The following is a 26,753-nucleotide window of genomic DNA, read 5'->3' on the forward strand; positions in this document are numbered from 1 at the left end:
CAATTCATTGTTATATTTGAAAATATTGTGAACAATTTGGCAACTTTTAGACGATTCCCAGTCACAGAAGTTAAGACCACACCCCATGCTTTGACAAATGTTGGGTTGGATGACGGCAGATTTTAAAATGCCTTTTTACAACGTTTTGAACTTTTTGGTAACCGATTAAGTGAACTTTTTACTTTGCCTGAATTCTAAGAAATAATTGGTGAATGTTGGTCTACATTTTTTAAATAAATTGTCATATATAATTTCCAAAAGATCAAGTTGGAATCCATGTAGGAACAAACCGCCTGTCACTGTTGGAACATTTTTGTTTTTGAGCATAAAAGCTGTGACATGTTTCTGAAGTTGTACTGCAATCAAAAAGTCTGTAAAATGTGGCCTACGTACGTATCCAGTTCTCTTAGTATTTTGTTGAACCACCATTATTTACCCACCTTATACTTTAAATTTCACACAAATACGTTACATTTACGAAATACTTTTCCGGGCCCCAGTGTGAAGACGGCTGGATACAAATTCCTGCAAAAAAAAATGTTTGCATCATTTTCCTCCCACTTCAACAAATCTGTTGTGGTTGCAACATGATGCAATTTGAAGAAGGTCACAAGCTCTTAACCTCTGTTGCATTCTGGTTGGCTGTTCGCTCTCTCTCGAGCAGTCAGAAGTGGTGTTCACTGGGAGTGAACAGACAGGATTTTACTGAAGGTAATATTTGATTTTAAGAAGTAAAATTATGACGAGCTTTGGCCTTGAGTGTTGTCCTAATCTGATTTAGGAGCTTTCTTCAAATAATAAATCGGTTATTACAGATCCAAGATTTGGAGTCCAAGAATTTTGCACATCACCCAGAGCTCGACTCATGTCGGTGTTTGAAGTTGCTTGGTGGACGTCTACTTTTTTCTCTTTGCTTTCCTCCGTGGTTGTCAAGGTTTGCTGTCCGATCCAGCAGACTGTTTGCCTGACCTCAAAAATACAAATTGGAAACAATTTAACTTTAAGCAGACGGAAACCTTAAAATAACACTTACAATGCCCCTTTCGTTTGCTCTGTTGCTCGACGTGTTTTACAGCTTTATTATTTAAAGGACATTAGTCGGGATTAAATGTACTCTATACACTATGCAAACACAAAAAAAGGCCATTTGCAGCATTTGTGTTCTGTCAGACCTTTTGAAATTGTCCGATGGCTCTCTAAAATGTCAGAGGCTTGCTCAGTCATTTGAAGTCGGTCACACACATAATGTTATTAACCTCGAGTGATTTCTCTTTCCAATGGCTTTTGACATTTGTACGGCTCTGAAAATTGCTTGTTGCACTTAAATGGCAGATAATACGAAAAATAAGACATGACTGTGACCACAGGTTGATGATGTGAATAAACTGCTCTAACATTTCAGTGTCATGGGGTTTAGTAAGCTGACCGCTCTCTCTCTGTCTCTACAGGTATGGAAAAATAGTGTCAACCAAGGCCATTCTCGATAAGAACACTAACCAGTGCAAAGGTAAGTTCTTATTTTCTTTGTTTCATTGAGTATGCCATCAGTCTTTAGGGAGCAATATGTGCCTGTGTATAGATTGAAATTGAGCCAAGGAGTCTGCAAGCTGTAACTCAGTGATTTAGGGAGCCGCTGACTTACCACTGCAGGAAGAATTTATGAAAACCACCTTATCTTGGTTGATGCTACGCTGCTTCACAGGCAGCAGTGGCCCCAGGCCCTCCATTTGTACTTTTTTATTTCATGTTTTTTTTTTTTTTTTTTTTTTTTAATTTTTAAAATAACTGGATATACTTTCTTGAGTAATTTGAGCACTAACAGGCTGGATGGGACTAGATAAACCTCGGTTAATATTTCTGTCACCCCCATCTTCTCAGTGCCTTTGCTATAGGCCGTGCACGGCTGCAGATAATGCAGTTTACATGTTTTTAGGCAGTCACTTGTTAATGATAAAGATCAGCAAAGATTTAAGCGGAAAAGCTGTAAAATAGTGGGAATTAGAGGAATGAGGAAAAGAAAAATAGCGCGGCGCTCGCCTTAAGGTGTCTGGCAGCACTGTTAAAGAGCTATTGAAGTTTCGTCAATACTTTTAATTGCTTTTTGTGGTTTCCCAGTCTCTGAAGCATGGCCTTTCTTCTTTGCCGTACAGCACATTTGACGTTATCCCACCAGGGCAATTCACAGGGTCAAGACTCTGGTATTTAGTGGATAAAATATAGTTTGATCATCTTGACAGGTCCTGCACGACAATAAAGACAACACAATGAATGCCTGCTGGTAGGAAAGTTCTGTGTGTAGAATTCAGATTGAAGGGGATTATTGTAAAGTGCGGCGCTATAAAACAAGGTGACAAACCGCTTTGAAGTTCTGCGTCCGAAAAACTGAAGAAATGAAATGTTTACAACTCTCCCTGCCCTCCTAACCGGAGTTATGCACAGCACACAGTACAAAAAAAAAAAATCTAACTAGTTTAGTACGTTGTTGTGTGGGATACAACAGTTGCCATAACTCACCCTCCTGGTATGCAACACTACTGAGATGCCAAGAGGCAAACATAAGCAAGCATATTTTATGAGTGGAAAGAGGGCGGCGGATCGACACGAGACTTGTAGGAAGAGTACAAAAAAATTAATGCGAGATGAAGGATTTGGCAAGCTTGAAAGGAAAATCTCAATTCTTAAATTGAAAAACAATTCCATGTAATGGAAAACTTCCCAAAAAATATCATTCAAGGTCAAGTTTTTTTTAGTCAGGAGGAAGAAGACAAAGTTAAATAACTGTCCTAGTAGCAAAAGAAAATTTAAACGGTTAGCAATGCAGTCCTTGGCAGTGAGTCGTGGTCCTGTGCATTCGCGGTTAGGATCAGATGTGCTACTGGGAGGACAATCTGAATTATGTCCATTTTATTTTTTTTCCATTTCTATCTTTGTGTCCATTTACTTGCTTGTATTGTTTCCTTTTACAGAAATATGTCAATGTCAAAGTAAATGCTTGTTTGAAGGAACGTTTTTCAGTTAATATTTTTGAAACAAAAGTAAATTTTCAGATCTTCCTGATCTGCTGCTGTTTAAATAGTGTTAACTAACCACCATCAGACAGTGTGATCTCTTTCCTCTGTCACTTCTGTCTTGTGTGTTTTTGCAGCTCAAGTGAATGAGTTTTGCCTTTAGAATTAAAAATTCACACAAGCTCCTCTTGAAGAAGGAACATTTTACGTACTTATTTTTACACGCAACATTGGCAGTACTACCAGGGCAGGTCTTGGCAGAGCCACAACACACGTTTTATGAAGTTGCTGTGGGAAAATTTGCTATTCTCCCCAATTTTCTGAATTTTTACTTTTTCTTTTTATGTCTTGATGCTCAGGATTTCTTACCTCATTAGTCACATTATTAGCAACTCAGTGTTCAGTGTATGTTTTGCTGAACACACACTAACCTTTTAACTCTTTAACAGTCGTCCATGCACACAGAATGTTTTTGCGAACAATTTTGTCACGTTTATGGTCTGATAAACTTGAGTAAGAATGCCATTTTTTTTCTTTGATATAAGCCAAGATGTTTCAAATAAGTATATAAAACATCACCTAATCTAAACATGAAAGCAACATCTATTACTTGCAAGTATAAAAAAGAAATATTTCTTCATTAGTATTGCAGCTAATACTTAAAGAAATATTTATTTCCTGTTACTTTGACTTGGATGCATATGTATAAATATGGCAAATGAGAGAGCACAGATATGTGTTGACAAAAACATTTGTCACACATCTTACATTTTTATGAAATTGTTTTATTCAGTAAAATATCCCCTGCACCTTCCATAAGTCTGAACCGCAAAAAATGGAGAAAAGATGCACGCTTTCATATTGCTTATGCCAAATTTTTGACCTACCAGCTGAGTATAAAGGCTGAAACTTCAAGAAATATGTTTTCAAGACGTTATTGTCCAATTTTGGTTAAACTGTATGAATCGTATCCTCTAACTCTGTTCTTGGTTAATATGAGTCGCACGCTTTGTGGTCCGCTTCAACATTTTACCTGCTGTGAGTTCGGAGATGGTATTCTCCTTACCTTTGTCGTAAAATGTACACCTACTTTTTTTCTTTCTACCACTTCAAACCAGTCTGGTTTCTCTCTTCTGAACTCTTATATCAGCTTGGTAGTTTTGTACGCACAGCTGTAGTAGCTGGATACTTTACCTTTTCCATATAATCCTCTGTAAAACCTGAACGATGGTTGTGAGTGAAAATACAAGTAGATGAGCCCTTTCTGAACTTGTCAGAGCAGCCTGTCTGCCAACAACAATCATGCTACTTTAAAGTTACATAACTCTCCTTTCTTAACCCATTCTGAGTGTGAACTCTATTAAGTCTTCTTCACCACGTGTAAATTATTTCAGTTGCTGCCATGTAATTGGCTGATTTGCCATTTGAAATATCAAACGATTAGAAGCATTTTCTAATTAGCTGTACCCACTAAAGCGTATTTCCTCTATGTGAGCATTTTAAGGTTGTGTTATAGTGGAACCTTTGTGTTTCGCCAGTAAAAAAGGCTATAAAAGAGAAATAAACCGAACAACAATAAAGATGGAAGAAAGGATACTGGGTGAGATGTTTGGTAGAATCATAGGAGTGGGAGTGTTTCAGAATAAAAAAAACAAGTGTCGATGCTTTCTGTGCTTGCAGGTCAGGTGTATTCCGGAGCACAAACAAACAAACAGACCGTGACAAATGCCCACGCACCAACATGAACATGCATTCCTCTTTTCCTCTACCATACATCCGTCTGCTACGTTTGCCCTTCAGTAGCCGTAGAAGTACTGTAAAGCCCCGTTTGAAGTACCGCATCTCCAGCACTACACTCCAAGACCGTGTAATACAACTCTCCCACGCACTCCAACACAAAGGGCACACTCGCAGAGATTAATCGTACCCCCACACGCACTCCCCATCCATCTGCCCGAGGTGTGTTCTGCTCTTGCAGCAACAGTGGCCATGCAATAGATCTATCACTCTTCCTCCTAACATCCCAGCATGTGAGCCTGTCTGCCTGCTCCGGCTGCTCTCCTCCACCACCGCACCACGCAGGCCCTTCATTGAGCCTCTCTGTCTTGCCAGTTCTGACTCACTCGCTCACTGCTGCGTTACTTTATTGCGCACACACGCACACACAATATCAGTTGCATGTGAACAGTGCATTCCTACTTACACACATGTGCTTTGGATGTTTCCCAGTTCAGAGAAAAACAGGAAGTTATGAAAGGGCTTTGGGGCTGTAGAGGGCTGTGGATGAGAGGAACCATTCAGCTCTTAATTTCACACTGTCGCTCTCATGCTCCTCTGCAGCCTTGCACATCTCCTCTTTGCCTGTTTTTACCTACTCCCTCTCATGGTCTGTCATCTGTATATCTGCCCCTGCACTTTTACACATACTTAAAAAAAAAATAATACAACCATGATTTTAGGTTTACATCAAAGACGAAGCAGAGGGGGGGCTGAAAATGGTGAGAGGAGTGGGGAAAGAGGGGATAGATTGCGACGACACAAAAGTGCTTATTTGCCCACAAGGGCCCTCTTAAACGGCGGTGTCGACATTTGAAATAAAGCAGGGCCGACCGAATGAAGACATTAAATTTTTTTTCTGTCGCAGCCATGAGGCACAGGAAATGACCTCAGCCCTTTGAAGGACCCTTATTTTCCGCCTCCTCTGCCACTGGGAGATAAAAGCGTGGCGTTTCACTGGCCGGACTGACACTCCGCTGTTACGGGCCCACCACCACCACCGCAGTGAACAGTGGGGGACAGATGAGATGAGGAGATATTCTCTAGTATGCTGTTCATTTCTTTGCCCTGGAACTTCTTGTCCATTTTATACGAGGACGCTAAAAACTCTCAAGGGCATTGCATAAAAGTGCATCTTGAAGGAGTTGCTGTTGCATTTGCTCTGCGACGTACTGACAGCCTGTATCAGATGTTGAGAAACTTTAATGTTTGACACAAATTTATATGTTTTCAAGTCAAAAAGTCACTGCGTGGTGTTTTCTCCCCCCCCCTCATTTGGGATATTGATCCAGTTTGGTTTTATTTGAAAGTAAATGCTGCCTCTTTTCTGCATCCTAAAAGGCTGTCAAGAGTTTGACTGTAGCAGTTTGAAGACCTCCTGCCTCGCCCAAGGATCAATCTGATGGAGAAATACAGACACATTCTGTAGGACAGATTTATTGCTGCATCAGTGGGTAGCCTAAGTGGAGTATTCCAGAACTGGACATGAGGACTATTGATGAATGAGGTGAAGTTCTCCAATATGGCCTGTTTCTCATTGTCATGTCCATGCATACCCGTGGGGGGGCTTAGAATGCTTTTCGCATCCGTTATTGGTTTCTCATTAGCGGGCCAAGATATAAACATTTGTCTATGTTGGACACTGTGGCGGCGCAATTAAGGATTCTCTTTGCCGCCCTCTCTGCCCTTTGAAAGTGAATTATGTGCAGATGAGAATCTCGACTGAAGTGTGGCCAACACACAGACCTTATCCAAGAGGCTGTGCACACTCGGAGCCATTTCAGAGAAAAGCGAGATCAGCCAAAGGAGAAAGCGAAAGTAAGTGTGTGCTGTTTCCTGCTTGCATTGTGAATTAATGACTCTAATTAGCAATAGCTGAGAGATAATCACATTGATCTGGGCAGATGCAGTGTGCAGAACCTTACTGGATAACACCAACAGCCTTTGTTAACATCTTCTAATCACACAGGAACCCACCATAAGTGCCTCCCCCCAGTCCCTGCTCTATCTCTGCCTCCATTCTTGTAAGGTTTAAAGCTGGCCATTCACCAAGTAGACATCCGAATGGCTAAGCTTGTCATAAATAGACGGAGCCTGGCTACGAGCAGCACATTCCTTGAGTTCTGACCTTTTGTACTCCATCCACTTCCTGTGCTGTTTTCACATGCAGTGCGGTTGTCTCCTCTTTTTGTTGATTTCCAATTCATCGTGTCAGAAGTAGTGGCCGTGGTGAGGTGAAATCGGAAAGAACAAGCACAGTTACAAATTTGGAGAATCCGTCAGGGAATCTTACATTTTGAAGTTTTTATCAATAGAAACATGTTTAGTTATATGCAAACCAATCCAAATTATACTATGACACAGAATCAATTCACCATCATTTATGTCATTCAGTAAAAAGATGAGATGGGAAATTGGAATAAAAGTAAAAAAGATGGTTTAAATTTGAGTAAGACTCAAAGTTTGATACCCAAGTTTCATAAAGCTTGTCTCATGTAATCAGGGGTTAAGGTAAGCCAGTATGTGTAGATCATTTGAGTAGCTCTAATGTATATAATGGATGGTCATTATGCTAGATAAGGTTTTCTGTGATGTTGGTCAGCAGGTAAAGGCCATTAAAAGGAGCTAACTGCTGCTTCCAAGTTTGTCTTTTAAGTTAATGTAACAAATGTGCAATTATTAAGACTGTGTGCATAAGAATTAGGGAAGTTGTTTTTGTGAGGAATAATTGATTAATGAACAACTGCAGTGCTATCAGTTGATCCTAAACATCAATAAAATTTAGACTTGAATGTCTAAAAAAGTAAGAGGTGTTGGATTTCTTTAAAATATTGTTATATATATTAATATTTATTGTGCTACTATTAATTTGAAAAAAATATTCTGCTAAATTACCATCGCATATGAGAATATAATCTACACAAAATATACAAATAAATATTTGACATTCTAAAAAAAAGTCTTGACCAAAAATTCATTGATTTTCCTTTTAGTGACATAAGCCTTACATTCTGGCCTAGTCTTTTGTCTAACAACGAAACCGCAACCAATTCCTGTTTTAAATTAAGTTTAATAATAATAAACCATCCATCAATTCTGTATTTTAGGGAGACCAGATGCATCCGATGTGACAATATTAGATTAATCTGTGGAGAGTAGAAACTGCAGTACAATTTGGCCTCATTATACCTCTGATTTGACTTAAGTCTGACTTGGACAAAATACTTGTGAACAGGTTTTGCAAACAGTTTTTTTTCTAAGAAAGTCTAAGTCCTGCAGATTGCATCATGACTTTGCAGAAATCCCCCATCCTAAGGAACAAAGTTCTAACAGTGGATAAAAAAAAATCAACCCAGTTGATTATGAAGAAGTCTTTAAAAGAATATTGCATTTTAAACAAATTTCACAAAATGCCTCGGCAAACACCAGTGAGCGGCGAGGAGGTGTACCTGCAGTCATTTCTTATCCCTAACCTAAGCCATAAAATGGAAGAGAAACACTGTATAAGATACAACTCTCCACCTAACTGCCATGGCTTTCACCCTCTGCACATCCCCTGACTAATGATCATACCCTTGATTAGTTAAGGGTGGCATAAATCATAACTCCAATGAATAGGAATTCTAGCTGTGGGCGGCAGAGCAGTTTCTCATGAATGACTAACAGATGCAAGACCTAAAAAATGAGCTGCATATTCATTTGGATCCAGTGGATGATCCGTCTTTGTCCAGAGTCTAAAGTTTTACCTCTACTTGGAGATTTCCTCCATGATCCAATCCAACAGGCAACTCTGAGATCTGGCTTTGTTCATATATTTAGTTTGTCACCTCATCTTTTCAGCTTGGTATTGGACTGGGCATGATTATATTATATATTAAACTGATGCTGAAGGATCATATGGTGCTGCAGGAGATAGAACCACGTATGAATGCAAAACTTAGCAGTATCCAGGTATAGGTGGAATAAAGGAGAAGTTATTTTAAGACATTCCATATGTGAAGTAAAAGAAGTGTGAAAGAGGAGCTGCACTTGCTCAATGTATATTGCATAAATGTTGGCTATTATTGGGTGTTTGAGAACGTGTAGATTCTCTTGTTTTTGCCACGGGTCACCTTTTAACAATCTCTTGACAAATAAGCCCACCTCTCAAACCTTCTCGAGTGCTCTTCACATGTTGCACCGAACACATCAGTGCTTTTGGAATTAAGTTACCAAGCTCAGAGGCACTCATAATAAAGCAATATGTTGCTGCAATTCAACAAATCGCTCTTATGTTTCTCCTAAGGTTTCTATATCTTCTATAGCTCAAAGATTAAGAGAGATTTGGAGATAAAAGAATTAATTTTAATGTAATATGGCAATGCTGAATATATAAGTTTTTGAATGAAGACATCATGGATGGCAATATAGCTGTTAGCATCTTTTCTTACAAACATATTCGGTGAAAACAACCGTTTAACTGGTATTCTGATTTTATATTTGGAAATCTTCAACATGCCATATGGTGCAATGCTGTAGCTAATGAGTGTGAACAGATATGAGCTAATTAAGGAACGATAATAAGACAGAACAAAAGAGAAACAATAAGGGAAATGGAGAAAACAGATGAAAGTCGCTCTGACGGAGTAAGGAAATGTTTGTCACTATGATTTCTGTTGTGTTCAGTAAAGAGGGAAAACTATAATGTGAACCAGTTGTCTAAATTTATATCAAGAGAACTGTCAAATAACAAAATAGTTTGAAATTGTGATGAAAGGAAATTGAGTGTAATCTTTAAATCACATAATTTCATAAAAAAACTTCATGTTCAGCATCTGTTTCCACACATTTTCATTAAACTTGATTTTGAATTTATATATATATATATATATATATATATATATATATATATATATATATATATATATATATATATATATATATATATATAAAAGAATACCTTAAATGCTTTTTGTTGTATTTCCCTAAACTTAACTGATGTTGCATGTTAAAGTGGTATGGTGGAATTACTTACCAGTATTTGGTGGCTTAGTGTCAGTTGTTTTTCCCTCCTCTGCTTAAGATTCTGACTTTATCACAGAAAAACAAAACATTGTAGCTGTTAGGGGCAGAGAAGAAAACCATGTTGATCATTAGCAGAACTTCATAGGAATTGAAAACCAATCAAAGTTTGTGAGTGCTTCCATGAAACGGTGTGAGCAGCTCCTGTTGGTATCTACTGGAATAAATGTTGGTCAAAGAACTGTTCTAAAAAAAATCAGCTATTTAATTTTATGAATTATGCAGGAAATAATAAAGCATCTGTTTGCATAGATACATATATAATTTGTAAAGTTTCTCTGCAATGTGCTCCTCTAAAAAATATATAAGAAAGGCAGGATCAGCATTCTGGAATCGCGCTGCTCATGGTGACATGTTGGAGTACTCGTGTTATTCAGATTTATTCGTTTTCCTGACTTTTGTTCATACGTTTTTGCTTGAGCCATTGCATGGTTGGACAGTTATGTCCTCTGGTTCTGGATGTTTTGCTCTTACTACTTTATTTTTAGACCGTTTTATTATGTGCAACCTTGTCAACGAGGTATTGTTTTTAAAACTGGGAGCGACTGATTAACAGATTACAAGCTCAGATAAAACCTGAGCTATCATTTAAAAAAAATCCAGAAAAATTGAAAAGGAAGCTTTGTGGATACACAGTAGGACCAAAGAGCAGAGGGAGAATGAAATTCAAAGCATCTAGATCATGATGGGTAAAGTTCAGATCCCCAACTCCAACATCTCTCTGCTTGGCTTTCTAATCATACGGCCAGGCAGAAATTTAAGGCAGAGCGGCGAATGCAAATGAGGGGGATTAGCGATGCTTACCAAAAGCTAATGGTGTCACTCATGGCATGTTATTGTTGAATATAGCCTCTGCACCTGGAAATTGAGCTGTTGGCATGTCATGACGGCTATGATACTGTCATACAGCAACAGCCTTATGAGTGATTGCGACACTGGCTGCTTCCGGAGATCCTTTCTGCCTACAGCACTATGCTCCACAAAAACCTGGAGGATAGGAGTTATGACATCAAATTTCCCTTTGAGATAAATACGGTTTATTAGAATTTAAATTTAATCGAACTGAGCTCATTTTTTTCACAAAACATTAAAATGTCCCTCTGGCTGGGGAAAGCCCCATTGTCTCTCTGCTATGTTTCTATAGAACCACTAAAGAGCTCGCTCTCACGCTGCTTTTGGTGGGAGGAAAAAAAAATAAAAATCCTCATTATTTCCCAACACAGCTAAAATACCTCCTTGGTTGTGGTCAGGGGTACAGCTGCAACATTGTGAAATAAACTGCTGCAAGTGGAAAAAAAGAAAAAAAAGTTAACTCCAGCAATAATTGTTAAAGAAGTGATGCTTTCTGAGAAACTCTTAGCCAGTTGGGTTATTAGATTAATTGATTGTGGGCGGCTGTGACTCGAGAGGTAGAGCAGGGTCATCATCTAATTAGAAGCCCCTGATGTGCTCTTTCCCCCGAGTGCATGAAAGAGAAATTTACTCAGTATGCACACCAAATCCTTCAGTAAATCTGTGTATAGGTGAGGAAACATGTTATATATACTGTACAGCTGTTTCTACGTGAAGAGGGATTTTTAAATGATACATTTACAAGAAATTAACTTTTTTTTTTTTTACATTCAGTCGTTAAATATTTAGCTGTGTGCTGCACAGCTAAAGTTTAAACTGTATTCCTTTGTGTAAATGTAAAAAATGTTACTTACAGATTCACCACCACATAAAAGCAATACATTTGTTTCATTCCTATGTAAAATCCCTCCATTATTCCCTGAAGGGCAGACAAAGTTGAACATGTAATTTAGGCGCCTTGCGGTTATATAGATCCTATTTATATCGCTTGCACAGATATTGGATGAAGAATTACTTTTTTTTTTTAAGCATGTGCTCAGTTTGTCATCGTCACAATGAGCTGCCAGTGGCCTCTTTGGCCCCGAGCCCTGGCTCTCTGCCCTCTGCAGATCCAGACTGCGGCTTCCTGACAAGGATACTCCTACACCTGCAGAGGAAAATGACAAGAAACACAATACAGCCAATAACCTGGCTGCTTTGGGCCAAGATGTATGCTTTAGCTATAAATCCATTGGAAGGTTAAGTTAATTGCCCCTGCTGCTATCTTGTCACCAGTGTCTAGAATAGAATAGTCTTCTATGTGAGTTATTCTACAACAAATGAGTTTTCTCACCAGGCACAAGGACGGTAGCGTTTGGAGCACTGGACAAGAAAATGAGTGCCCTCCAATTTGTGGAGCAGCAGAAGCCGCACATGTGTTGGAAGCTGTTTTTCGATCTGAGATTGAAGCAAAAGCTGTTTATTTTATGAATGTCAGATGGAACATTAAGCTGTAGTCTGGCGGTGGAGGGGATCGGCTTGCGTCTTGTCACTTCTCTGCAGTGTCGCTGCGCTGATGACAGTCATGTGGTCAGAAGTTTTAAATACTCATGGCTGCGCAGCTATTTGCAATGCAGATGTTTCTCTGCGGGGCGCTGCAGCAGAAAGATAAATGTATCATCTTCCTTTGTTTACTTGCGTACCTACACATGCACGCTACATGAGCACGAGAAATGTGAAGGTCACACACGGGCGTTTATACTCGCTCCACAAATACTCATGGTTTAGTAGCCACAGAATTTATCCCAAACTCAGCTGCTGGGGTTCAGGGTAAACGGAGGACGGAGGAATGCGTCCCAGTCGGGATGCTCTCCTTTTGGTTTGGAGTGTGACCAAGGCGGTCTTGGCTTGGCCACAGTTAGTCATGGATGCCTTTTTCACTTTTGTAAAACCACTGGTCTCTGCCTCAGTGTTTGTTCAGCATACCACAGCCCCCCAAAATTCAGCACCCACCCACCCTGCAAGGCAGAGAGACTTGTCACAACTGCACAAAGACGAATAGCTTCTACGAAATGAAGGTTTTACTGAATGTGTAAACGGATTACCGAACAAATATGACCGTGTTTAATGTTAGGCTCTTTCCTTTCTAATTAAATATATTTTTTTATGTTTAAACCATCTTCATGCTTTACTGCATGCCGGTATCCAATCAAAAGGCATTTTTTCATTTCTTTTACCCTTTTCTAAATTTTCTGCTTACGTTTGATTAAGATTATAAATACAGATCTAACAAACATGCTGACTTTACCACATTAGTGTGTGCTTTATTTTGTTAATTCTTTTAAAAACGAGCTAAAAAGATTATTTCAAGAGGCTTTCAATATAGTTTGGGCTTTTAGTTGTAACTGTTGCAGTGTTGTATGTTTTTAACTAACATTACCTCATAACGCATAACTGCCAAAACAGGCTAATATTAGCTGATATGCTAGCATTAATTCATTTGCTAATGTAGCCTAGGTATAACATTTCATTTACACTTAAACCTAAAATTTTCATGACATTAATTATAAAATTATCCTTCAACCAAGAGCCTCTGATATGAAATGAGACGTCTCTCAAAAAAAGACAATCTAAAAGGAGTATCACTTCAAAACTACATATACTTTAAACCTAAATATGCTAAATATGAGCTTGAATAGTTAAATAAATTGTGTTCCTAAACAGACATATTTAGGCAGAATCAGCTTTAAACTAAACTGTACTTCAATTCAAAATAACATTCCTGAATTCTCACGTGTATTGCAGTCCATCCAACGTTTGAGTTATTTGCATACATGTAACCAAAGTAATTAATAACGTTCTCACAATGGCTACTTCAGAACTTACTTAATGGTTCACAAACATGTAAACAATTGCCTGGCAGTCCATTGTAAGTCTCCATAACTTGACATTGATTCATTATTCATGCTTGGGGCATTATTATTCTATTGTATGGGGTGTAAAATGGGATCATTAGTGCTGAATATGAGAATGTGAAAAATTGATATATTGGGGAGAATAATAGTGAATGTTGTAGGCAGGAAACCCCAAACAATCCTGACTATTAGCAGATAAAGAATAGTCATTTCCCCAGAAGTAATTAGGATTAGCATAATTTGATGGTGAATGCAGGAATGATGCAACGTTGATTGATACGTCGATTCTTTCTGTAATGAGTCCCTTATCTCCGCTCTCTGCCGAAGACTGCTGTGTGTGTGTGCGCGTGGCTCGAGGTGACATCCACTATGGTACAACACCTTCTTAAGGAGACTGTGTTATGGAGCATCTTGCCTCCTGAACACACACGCACGTCCACAGAGCACAGAGTAAAGGCAAGGCAAGGGTAGTACAGCACTGTCATGTAGTAACTGATTGAAGATGGTCCTTTTATCTTGACAGGCTACCAGTTAGAGCCAGACCAGGAAATATGATATGGCAGCTCATGTTCTCTTTATTCCTCTCAGACTGTCTGTGTGTCTGCACATTACTCTCTGTTTGTGTGTCTGAGTGAGAGAGAGAGAAAGAGAGTGAGTGTGTGGTGGTGTCATTCTGCCTGTTTGCACGTGTCCTTCAGCGACTCCGTGTGCATATTGGTGTGCAACTACACAATATTATCAGCAGCCACGCATGTAGTCCGTCACTTTGAGCTGCTTTTAAGTGACAGCAATCGATTGGGTGTTTGTGTCTGCGCGGAGGCTTCAAAGCAACACCTTGCCCCCTGCATCCCTCTTGAGATTGTAACTTGAGAAAGTGTACTTGCTGAATACAGAGGCGGTGCGACATTGACTTGGGTTGAGAAACCTTTCTTTGTGGCGACATCTGCACACATCTTCATGGCGATGTGTGTCTTTCTTGGGTGTCTGGCATGGCGTTTTAACCGTTCTTCTTTTTCTTTTTTTTTTTTTACAACCTAATTGACTTTTTCTTCAACTTTTTCTCAAGGATCAGCGCAGCAGTAAACATGCCTGCCATAGACACTGTGCTTGGCTAAAATGCATATATTTAAATGTTGACAGCTAGTAATTTTTGGGCTATTTCACAAAAAAACATAATATTTCTCACATCTGCCTTTATATTTTTTGTAATATTTCAAAGATTGCGGACGACCTGACATATTCCCCTCTGGAAAATGGCTATTTTTCAATTGATCAAGCATGCTCTTTCAAATGATTTTGTCAAATTTGTTGAGCACTTAAAAAATCTTTAAAAATGTACAAATGTAATTTTTCCTGTTTTAAACCTTAAGATTTGTAGCAACTTTAAAATACAAATTCATAACTTTGCCAGTTCGGGGTTAGGCAATCAATTTTAATCATCTGAATATGCAATATTTTCTGTTGCTTACATTTATTTTTAAACCTGGATTTCATATCTGCAAGAAAAATATAAAGACAAATTCAGGTTTTATTTAAATCGTCCTGTGCTGTTATCCCACTGATGGTAAACAAGCACATCTTTAATTAGTTTTTAATTATCCTGGTGTCGCTTGTGCTAAAAAATCCACATGCACCAGAGCACATGTTGTTCTTGCAAAGGTGAGGCAAAGTGTTAATTGTACTTCTGTAATAAGTTTACTTGTATAAGTCAAGAAATGAACCAACCACTGAGTTTTGACTAACAACCAGATTTATCTTTCTTAATTTTACAGCCTAAACCTCATATAAACAATCATAGAAGCAAAAGTACTCCTGGCTTTGTGCAGCTTAACTAATGTTGGTTTTGTCTGACTTTATCAATAAAAAGGCCTGAATGATCATAAAAGTGCAAGATTTGTGTTGATGCACAACAAAGCAAGAAATTAAATCTCCTGTCTTTACGTTTGTCCAGTAAATGCTGGCTGGGAACTTTTTAAACACTAAAAATGTCTCCTGCTGTCTACAACAAAAATAGTCACGATAAAAAGAAAATAAAAATCCTACTTTCTGCGGAGGCACATTAAATAGTCAGGTTCTAACAAGCGAAACTTTGTGGAAAAAATAAATAAATCACAAAAGCTTCAGATATACGAAACATATCTATAAAATTCAAAAGTATATAGTATTGAAAACTGAAAACTGTATATTTATTTCTTTGCAACATGTTAAATAACCAATATTTGTTTTTAATGTTTTAAATAATTTTGTCTCTATACATTTAAAAATCAACGTAAAATAAGCACAATTAAATTTTAATCTTAATCCTCAGTCTAAGTAGCATAATTATTTAATATCTAACCGTCATACTTTAAGCTTTCCTCGAAATCCTTTGGATGAGTCAGAATAATTGCAGATTCATTCAGAGAACAATAATGATAATCACTCAACCATTCTGTCTGATAGAAGCATAATTTGATGATTTTTTTTCCTGCATCTCTTTCAGTTATGAATCTCTTTTCTATCGCGTAAACCTGTAATGGTTTTATTTTGTGGTTAGAATATTACACATCATGGAGTCATAATGCTCAAATTAGCCAGAATAACTGCACAGTAAAAGAGCAAACTGGACCTACTGCTGCTGCCAGTTCACATAGTCAGTTGGGTCTTCTTCCGCTGACCCCAGAAAACCTCTTTCTTCCCTCTGTGCTCTTATTCTCTCTCTCTCTCTCTCTCTCTCTCTCTCTCTCTCTCTCTCTCCTTCCACCTCTCAGAATATGGGTCAGCGTTTCCAAAATCCTCATTCTGTTTAAAGTTTGATAAGTGCACTCCAGGTGGTAATGGGGTGAATATTAAATTTGTAATCAGCAGTTTCAAGTGTTCACCATTGGAATATTCTGATTATTAAAGTGAATCATTTCCCAGAAGGGCCTCAGTTACATTACATGCTTCGCCTAAATGCGGAGTTAAAACACTAATGAGTGGAACTAAAGGGGAACGTGGCTTTATTTATATTGTCACCTCAGACAAATTAAAAACGTGTAAATTCCATCGTTAGTGGAAAGAATGAGAATACAGTCATCCAGAGTCTCTGTATAAAAATAATGTGGCGGGATGTAACCTTCAAATGCTACGGTTGGAAAATGCTATCTGTCTGGAGTGAAAAACGGATATGAAAGTTTAATTAAACGGAAAACGATTACTGAATTAAAGGCACAACTGAATATGATCAGATAATGTAGGATGCTGCACTCGAAATGCCAGAAGACACTCGGGTAACGATCAAACTTAAATTTCATAAGCTAAGAGCTGTGGTGTCTAAGTTTAGCTTACAGTATGATGCAGTTATTTTAGAGCGCTAATAGGGAACCAGTAAGCCTGACAGTACCGCTGAAATTTTATGCAGTGCTAATAAATTCACAGCATGTAGACAGAAAGAGATCAAGATGTCTGAAATTATGGATTGGGTTATTTTGAAAAGCTATCTTATCAAAAACGCCTGGGTTAAAATGCCGTTTTAAATCACTGTAGCCGTTTCCATCATCTATAGGCATTTCCAAATGATTGATCACAAACACATATTCTCAAGTAGTTTTGCTTTGCTGAGGCTTTCCATTTTATGTTGTAGTATGCTTCAATTCCACAATATATTAAAAGGAATTTGTTGTAATTTCTCAGTTTGTTTGACTGCTTTACTTTAATATGTCAACTTCTGCTTCCCGCTGTAGTCATCTGATGAGGGACAAAATGTCCTTTAGCCACCTTAACAAAATTAAGAGGGAAGGTTTGATTGTTGGGAGTCCTTTGGTAAATGTTTTTACTTCGACTCAGGCTAATATTTATTACTAGTATCTTATAATTCTATTAAGTTTGACATTGCGTGGGTCACTTATCACATTTCACATTTTTTCTTTTTGACTCTTTTCATGTAGAGTTTAACAGTATCTTAGGAAATGAGAAAGAGCTCATGGTTAGCAGACTTTGTATTGTCATGCCATGCTGTTTTATTTTTCTCAGCTGGTCTTAGTTTGACAGACCTGTCACATAAAGCCCTAATAAAATACATGAACATTTTTCGCTTTAACATTATGTGTGCCTGAGTGAGAGTTTTTTTTTTTTTTACCCAATTGTGGGACTGTGACGTAGAGATTGACCAAGCTGTGCAGTTGTAGCCAATAGGAAAATTCAACTGCAGTGGCCACCCTCCAACCCAAAGAGGGCAGCACTGAGATGATTTTAAATGTCATAATTTGCACAGGAACATAAAGATATCATTCAAGGCCCAGTTTATATAGTTTACCTGCAAAAACAGTTGATTTGGGGTTTAGCTACTCTTTAACATCCAGTTGATTTAAGTATTTTCAGATTAAAATGTTCCACAAAAGAGGAACTTTATATATATATAAATATATCACCAATATTTTTTGTTTACAGTTTTTAATCAAACTCCACCACACACGTTTATATTTGTCACGTTCTTGCCACTGATCTTAGTCGTCATTTAGTGTAACAGAACAGTTGGATGCGCTGTTTAATTACAGGTACTTGAAAAATAACACTGGATGAAAAATTACCTTTTGTGAAAAAAAAAAAAAATCTGCCTACTTGAATCAGGACATATTACTCTGGCTCTTCATATTTCCACAATTAAAGAGCCACCCCTCCTAGAGCCACTCTAACAGCTGGCCATTAATCAGTCCTCGCGCTCAATTTCTCTTCCACCACAGGTTATGATTTTCACATTACCCTGCTCTCCCCAACGGCCATCCAACAAGAAAATGACCCCTCTCCGCCACCGCAGCACAAATGAGAGAGAAAGTAACAACGTCTCCATTTGTACTCGCCGTCTACATGTATGACAGGATAAAAGTAAGGTTTCACGTGTACTTAAACATTTGCGAGTTTACGCTTAACCCCCTCCGACGGAAAATCTTGCGGCCATTATCCTGTTCTAATTACACTTTCCTCCTGAAACAGTGGATCAGAGGGCACCATTGACTGCTTTTAATCCGCCACCAAATTTTAATTAACACAGACGTGACCCCCGTCTCTGATACATCCCGCAGAACGTCGGGATCACAATAACTCATAAATCACAGTCACAGATTTCATTCCCCCCCCACCCAGCCCCTGCTTCCCGGCTTTGATGAATTTCCAGATGGGGGCTGGTGACTGTTAAGGTCGGCAAAAATATGAGAGACAGACAGAGAGGGAAAGTGTTTTGGAGAAAGAGATGGATAGAAGAACGCGGTAAGAAGATGAACAGCGAGGTTAAATTCTGGGAAATTTATAAAGTGTGTCTTTATGAGGATGAGAGAGGGAGAGAAATGGCAGCTGCTCTCGTACGCTGTCAAACTTTGGGAGATTTGTTACCAGGGAGAGGATTATGGAGGCTGTGAAATGGGGTTGAGTTAATATGCTGGCCATTGAGGAACACGACATGGGTCTGCCAGCGTCGGTCTCCAAAAATCAAAAGGCTGAACGGGAGAAAAGCGTGGTTTTGAAAAAAAAAAATTAATGAAGGTCTCTTACGTTTATGCAAGTATCTCCGATATTCTTTAATCAGTGTTTTTAAATCGCAGACTTTTCAGAAATGATCATTACCTTAATTGAAATTAATGCGTACGAGGTGTCATTAAACCACAGCCTGCCACAAACAGCTACTCAGTGCGCCTTTTGTTTATGGGTGTTTGCTCAAAGTGTGTGCAACTGTGTGTGAATTACTGGATCAGAGCGTGTGGAGGTAGAGGTGGGCAGGGTGCCGGGGTTTGTTATTACTAAATCGCTCAACCATGCTACTAATTAAGATGCATAGCATCCCCCTATGAACGTCAGTGTCACTAATTATCAAACAATGTAGTGCTCACCAGATATGAAAACTGGCAGCCTCTGTAGTCATGTTACCAACCTATTACTGCTACAATTACCAAGTGCTCGTCATTCTCCTTGTTAGTCATCTGCACTCATTTTTTCCTAACTAATGTTCATCATTTCTCATTTCTTTGCCTTTTTTTTCCCCCTCCTTGTTTCTAAAGGTTATGGCTTTGTGGATTTTGACAGCCCAGCTGCAGCTCAGAAGGCCGTGTCATCTCTCAAAGCCACTGGGGTGCAAGCCCAAATGGCCAAGGTAAGGAGGGATTTATTTATTTTTCACAAGACACTGAATGGCCATGTGTCGGTACGAGGTTCTCGCATTTTAATTTTAAAGAAACATCACAGTTTCACTGCATCTACACATAAAATTAAAACAACAATTTTCCGTTGCATAAAACTGAAAAGCAACCGTCGTTCAAATTGTTGGTACAACCATCTTTGATTTGTCTTTTGAGATCAAGTCAAAAATGAATCTATTTTATAGATGTTGTATTAGAAATAAGAGCACTACGGCCATATTTGTGACATGCACATCCCTTATCAGAACAGTTTGGTTTTGTTTATATGCATCACTGTAATCCATCCATAGCTAAAGCAGCTAATAGACGCCAACCAATGCAGTGACTATATATCAATGTGCAAAGTCTAACATTCAGAGTTTTGCGATTCTGAAATCCCCAAACTGACAGAATTATGCAGAATTTATATTGATTAGTCACGCGGTCTGCTCAGGTTGAGCCTGCAGTTGGCTGCTTCACAGCCATGCTGCTGATAGCTTAGGTTTTTTTATTTTTTTTTTTAGTTAAAAACAGCGCTACTCCAAATGAGTGAAAGTGGGCACTCCTTCAGTTTCCACGCTCTTGCTTTTCAGCTTAATTTGTATCTACTGTAGGGAAGAGAAATGTAGAATCATGAAAAATTGTAAAATTTGACAAAATTTTGTAGACTCTTTTTAACCGTAAACTTTCGTAACTCTTGTCACTTTGATGCTACGAACCGACCGATGCCTATTCACATCTCCATCTCATTTATTTTCTGCTAAAACTTAAGTTTGTACATTTAACACGTTTAAAAAGTGTAGACGGATCTCTCTCAGGGTCTTACAAACATTCAGCTTCACACAATAAACACACTTTTCCTGGATGTAATTATCTGCAATATGTTGCAGTTTAGTGACAACTTTTAATTTAAGAAAGCCTGTTTATCGTGGCCTGTAAGCTGCTTAGTCTTCCTTTGGCGCGTTTAAAGGTGAATGTGGAGTATGTACATCTGTGTACTTCTGATGCTTTGTGAACGGACAGGATGTGCAGAAGTAAGGATGTAGTTTGTTTCAGAGAGGTGATGTGGGCTGACTGTTGGTTTGCGTGTCTGCTTGTGCCTGAACTGGATCTGCTCTGTGAACTTTGACCGGCCTGTTTAGTTGTGTTGTGCCGCATTAACAAAAGCGTTAAAGTAGAAGCAGATGAGACAGGCTCATAAAGACAGCAGTAAGTTGTTCAATGAAGGCCATGTCGGCAAGCAAACCTAAATGGTCAAATTACACACGTGATTTAATTTGCATCCTAAACCTTTCTGACACGTTGACGTGACTATAATGTGATTGTCAGCCTGACAAGAAATTAAATTCTACAGTTTTTTTTATTTCATTTTTACATTTTATTTAGGGGATGCATGTCAAAAAATTAGAGCACAGTTAATCATTACATTTATTACAAAATGTTCACCTTCAATTTCAGTTTTTCCTTCCATTAACTTACTTTGACACAACCAATTCTTCAGAAGCAATATGCTTTTGGTTTTCCCCTCTTTGTTGAGGGTATCGGTGAGCATCTGTGGTTGGTTGATGTTTATCATGTAGGTTATAACATAACTTTGTCTTTGAACAGTCGTTTTTTTTAGTTGTCAGTGTAAAACTAGTTTTCTGAAAAAAACATTTAATTGTGGGTTTCATTAGTTTGAAGTCAAAATCTCTAGAATTAACCAAAAAGCTTGAAATATATCACGCATCCTATCACCATCTCATAAAGGACGTTTGACTTATCAAGGATATTTTAATTTCCCTAAAATTAGAATTTTAATGTTAGTGGAACAACAGTTTGCTGTTAAACAAAGCCCAGCAGGGGCCTCCCTCTGTGCTGCCGCGGCACCAATCAACAATGTCCGAATATCTAAATAGGTGGGGGAAAAACGTCGGCAGCACTGAAGCAATAAATATGGTGATGACTTTGAGAGGTGCACCATGAGTGATTTTCACAGATGAGATGTAAGCATTTGATCTGATCCCAAAAATCCCCTCCCACCCTCAGCCCCTCCACTCTTGAAGCCAAAGAAGGGCTGATGAGATGGAGAATGGCGCCAGTGAAGATGACAGAATTGATGATAACGATGAAGGTGGCGATTATTTTGATCAAATGGGATGGGATCTGACAGGGGGGAGATGACATCCCGCGTGGTGCTCAGGTGTGCCATTTCTCAAATGCACCATTTGGCCGTTTCCTCTCCCCACCAGTGTCCTTCTTCCAATATTTATAAGAGGGCAGGCTCTCAGAATACAGATAGGATCTTTGTCCATCTCATTTTAGGCCCTTTCTTTGCATTGCTCACCCATTCTCTGTCAATATTTTCATCTGAGGGGGTCCTGTGTCCCAAAACAAAGGAGCTGACCTTTTTTGGAGAACCTTTGTTTGCATGCGTGCGTGGGTGCATTCATGAAATCATTTTTTATTAGCATTTATGTATAATAGTTGAGCTTTGAATGCCCCCTTGCTCTGTTCATTCAAATAGAAAGGCCAGCATTCTTTTTGTGCTGCAACCCTGTGCTTTTATCACACTTGCGAGAGACATTAAGGAGTAGTTTGCTTTTATAGACTCCCTCTGCATCTCTCTAATGCCTCTTTACCAGGTATCACAGCCATCACTCTACCAACTCTACCTCCTAATGCCTCCCCTCTGTCTTTTTTCTCTTTGCCTTTTGTTTGATGCCACTTTTACCCTCTGGTGTACACATTAATACCCATCTTTATTTTCACATCCACCACAGGTTGCCCAGCCAACATCCAATGAGAGTAATTTATTCCCATCAATAATTAAGTGTGCTGTTTCTGGCTCTGCCTACCTGCCAAATTGTCTATGACGTCATCCATTTTCTGCAACAGCATTTTTTTTTTCAATATTCATAATTTCATTAAAAAGGGAAGAGAGCTCAGCATTGACCTTCAGATATAAAACATATTCAAATATTTGTTTCCTGTTTTTTTAATTGTAAAAAAGATTACTGAGAAATATTACCAAAGTTTAAATTTTAAACATTTTTCAAAAGCATAAAATTACGTGTATATTTTTTCTCGTTTGTAAAATGTATGAATTTGAAGTTCTCCCACTTAGAAATCATGTTGCAAATAAGTAACATACAAATAAATTATTTTAAAATATCATACATCCTGATTTCCAATTTTTTTTTTTATTTATTTATTTATTTTTTAGATTATGTCTCTCACAGTCGACATGCACCCAAGATGAACATTTCAGGCCCCTCCATGATTTCTAAGCGGGAGAACTTGCAAAGTCGCAGGGTGTTCAATATTTATTTTTCTCACTGTACAGCAGTATTTTGCATAAGAGGGGGGAAAAAAAGGCATATAATTTCTGGATTGAATCTAAATCAGGAAAAAAAAAAATCACGAATGCCACAACTTCCATATGAGGAACATTCTTCCCCATTCTCTCGCTGCTCTTGCTCCATTTTGTCACATATATCTCCCCACAACAAAGTAATAAACAAATACCAAGTTAGAGCCAGAGGCTTTGAGCTCATTAAATAAAACCGTCACAGTAATCAAGTTGTGCCTCTTTCTCCTGCTTTGACGCCATTAAAGCTCTTTTATTAAGATGCCTTATTTTAAACACAGCTGCAAAGGAGGCAAGAAACGGAGGAGAAAGAGAAGCCATCATTTGATTTTCCTCTCTCCCTCCTTTCCCAAAGAAATGGCTTGCTGTCTCTCCTCCGACTCCCCTCGGAATTTAAAATACCAAGGCAGCAGAGATGAAACATTGCCTTCTTTTTGTCTTTCTCTCCCCTGGGGACGGTGACAGTGAGAGGGAGGAGAAGAGCCATAATTAAGACACCTACAGGACACTTCCCCCTGCACCTCCCTCCTTGTCACTCACCTCCACACAAGCCACAGAGAAGAACACGTGGAATATGTTGAGGGGCGCAGGTGTGGGGTTGTTGGTATTTGGGTTTGCCTGTGAACCCGACACTGTACAGTATGAGAGCCTGCTTGGATGCTTACATGCACAGTAAAGGTAAAGTTAGGTTTTTATCCTAATTACTACCAACATATAGTTTTTCTGGTGATCCGTGTGTGAAGCATTATTTTTATATTTGATGAATGAAAGTGAAGTTGTGCAGTTCAACAACGAATCAAACATGTTGCAGGAATCCCAATTATTATTGTTTAAAAGTTGCTCTTGCTTGCTGTCATAAAATTTTGTTAAACAATTATTTAATTATAAAAATTAATATTTGGAAGATAAGATATAACAAATTAACATGGAACACTTTAAACTGGAGTCAAAATTTCATCAGACTGTTGGATAATTATGTATGCAAAATAGAAATGATTTGCAAAGTGGATCAAAGGGAGGAAAAAGCAAAAGTTCATAATTATTTGCACTTGATGAAGAGACCAAACAGATAGGTTGGGTGTACTTATTTTGTAGAAAAAAATATACTTGTTACTTTTCATGTTGTTGATCACTCTTCAGACCCGAGTTGAATGCAGCTGCTGACTTCTGGTCAAAATGGTTCTGGTTTATGTTCAAAGCATTTCAATCTGTTTTGTGCAGGGTGGAGTAGTACACCGCCTTTGCTTGTTACCGTCAGTTGTCAGTCAGATGTGTATGGTGGAAAAAAAAAAAGTGGGACAAATCCTTGAAAATTTTAGTTTTTAAAATGAATGTCTAGCTTTCCTTGTTTTGTCTGGCATAACGCAACAAGGTGCGCTAGCTATGCTACCGGAACAGCACCATCCCCAGTGTTATCCTTTCCTGTTCCGGTTGACTGGCTTGTCGGGGACACAGAGGAGACGCTTCCTGCAGGGCTGACGTTGTCCGCTTCGGAGTTGACTCCCATCAAGTTTCCAAAGTTTAGGGAAAAACGTTTACAGAGAGGTGAACTCGGAGGGCCTTTTGCAGCTACCGGGCCTGTGCTACGTCCCAGCCTCTCTGCACTGCGGGCTTGGAGCTAACTGAGCTGGATACAAATGTTTGCTATTGCAGAATATATTATCTGACATTTGGAGTTTGTTTGCCCCCCTATGTTACTTCTTAGCTTCACTGCACACTGGACAGATTAATATTTAATTAAAAACAGGCTGTCCTGCATGGCCATCAGTTTCGCTGCACTCGTACTGCAGACTATAATCAACCAACTCCCAATATGGAAAGTATACAAGAATATACACATGAAGAAACAGTGGCTACTGGAGAGGAAGGCAGTTGGTTATGTCAAGCACTTCAAAATTGTGAAAAGCTACTGAGGTCATTGATTTTAACACCTGTTATGTAATGTTCTGTTAATTTTAAATACATTTACATCCACTTTTTTTTTTTTTTAAGAAACTGTGGACATATTTTGTTCTTCACAATGTAGGAAACTTGTCTAAAGTAAATACAGTAAATTGGACAAATGTGAAGAAAAATTACATTAATTAGCCAGAAATTTGAATTGCACTTTTTTTTAGTTTAAATACTGAAATTTTTGACTTTTTTTTCTTTTTCCCACCACCAATTCATGAAATGCTTTAAAACCAAGAACACATGCAAAAACCTACTGTGAATAAAAATCACATGCATCTTAGCAACAAGTGTTAAGATTTTTGTTCAGTATTTCAAAGCTCTAAAATCAAACATGGCTAGAAATGTGTAACAATACGAAAAAATGGCAGTATTTCTACAAAAATAAACTACCATGATTAAGTTCCAAAACCTTCTAAAACGTGCGATGTTAGTTATTTTCTTCATCACCTTTTGTGCAAGAGTCTCGATAAACAGAGCACAGGCACCTATTTGCTTCCTCACAGCACGGACTCCACTCTCCGTGCCACTTTGTTCAGGTAGCTATCCGAAGTGAGAAAACTGACACGTCGAGCAGACAAAATGATAACAGGCAAACGCCGCATCAAGCCTCGCAGATGCAAACCTGTCAACCAGCCGCTCGCCTCGCTCTCCACAGGCTGCCATTTTCCCCTTGAGCCAATCAGACTGAATTATGGGAAGGGCGCCCTCGATTGTGGTGTCTGTGTCGGAGAGGTAATTCCGCCTGACAGCTGCTTGCTTTCAGACAACAGCCAGTCTTTATGGAAATCATCCCTCCCCGTTCTCGCTGCAGTCGGCTTTTGCTGATAACGGCCTGGATGAAAACAAAGCTGTCCATTTTCTACTTTACTTTTTCCAGCGTGTACATCTGAGAATTAGCAAAGCAACGCTAATATCCCATGGACATTTCTTGTTTCTAGTATGAACTTTGACTAGAAATCCTGTGATACTTTTAAAGATGAAAGAGCATGAATGCAAATGAGTTAGCTTTTCCACACAAAATGTCCTGTTTTTGCTTCAAATTATTTATTGATGGCATGTTGGGTATTTATTTATTCTAGTCGAGTGGGAAAAAGAGATATCTGGAAATAATTACATGTGTATGGCTGAGTTTTGTTTTGTGGCCCCATCCGTGGGGACCTTTAGACAACATTTATAAATGGTGTTACATGAAAAATATAATTGCTTATGTGTAGCATATTTTTTGCAGCTGCTTGTAAAAGATAAAAGTAACAGTGATGAAAGGATTAAAAAAAGTAATACTTTACTCTTTTGCAGATGTGTTATTTCTAAGCTAGAATGGGGTTTCATTTAAAAGTTTAATTCCCAAGCAGTACGATTGAAACCTTTGGTGCATTATTGAAAACATTTCAGAGTTCAGCATATCAGCTTTTCACAGAGACTGACAACTTTCTGTCATCCTTTCCTACAAAAAAAGCTTAAATGTGTTTCAAATTGAACTGGGAGCATCTGCATAGAACAATTTTCAAGTCTTGTCACAAATTGTGAAATTTGATTTAAGTCTGGATTTCAGACTTAAGTAAGATTTCACAATTTCTAACCTCTTTGGAAGGTTGAATTTATTACAATCAACTCTGAGCACAGCATGAAGCTGCCACCAACATGTTTAACATCTTGTGTTCAAGAAAATCTGACGGCATTCTGTCTGTTTGCTGGCATACATAGTTTTGCCACTGGTTTTAAAAGATAACCA

General features: G+C 38.5%; 1 protein-coding gene across 10 annotated transcripts in view; it reads left to right on the plus strand.

Moving 5' to 3' along the window:
* Positions 1-26,753, plus strand: part of rbms3 (RNA binding motif, single stranded interacting protein) — a 321,058-nt gene that overhangs the window by 143,324 nt on the left and 150,981 nt on the right. For all 10 annotated transcript variants that reach the window (XM_088010352.1, XM_088010348.1, XM_088010351.1 and 7 more), the window contains 2 exons: positions 1,449-1,507; positions 19,603-19,694. In XM_088010352.1, coding sequence (XP_087866478.1) covers positions 1,449-1,507; positions 19,603-19,694 — 151 coding nt within the window. The remainder of the gene's footprint in view (positions 1-1,448; positions 1,508-19,602; positions 19,695-26,753) is intronic.

The sequence above is a fragment of the Poecilia mexicana genome, unplaced genomic scaffold (assembly GCF_051168715.1).
Source record: "Poecilia mexicana isolate PSO_F unplaced genomic scaffold, ASM5116871v1 scaffold_11, whole genome shotgun sequence".
Classification (NCBI taxonomy): domain Eukaryota; kingdom Metazoa; phylum Chordata; class Actinopteri; order Cyprinodontiformes; family Poeciliidae; genus Poecilia; species Poecilia mexicana.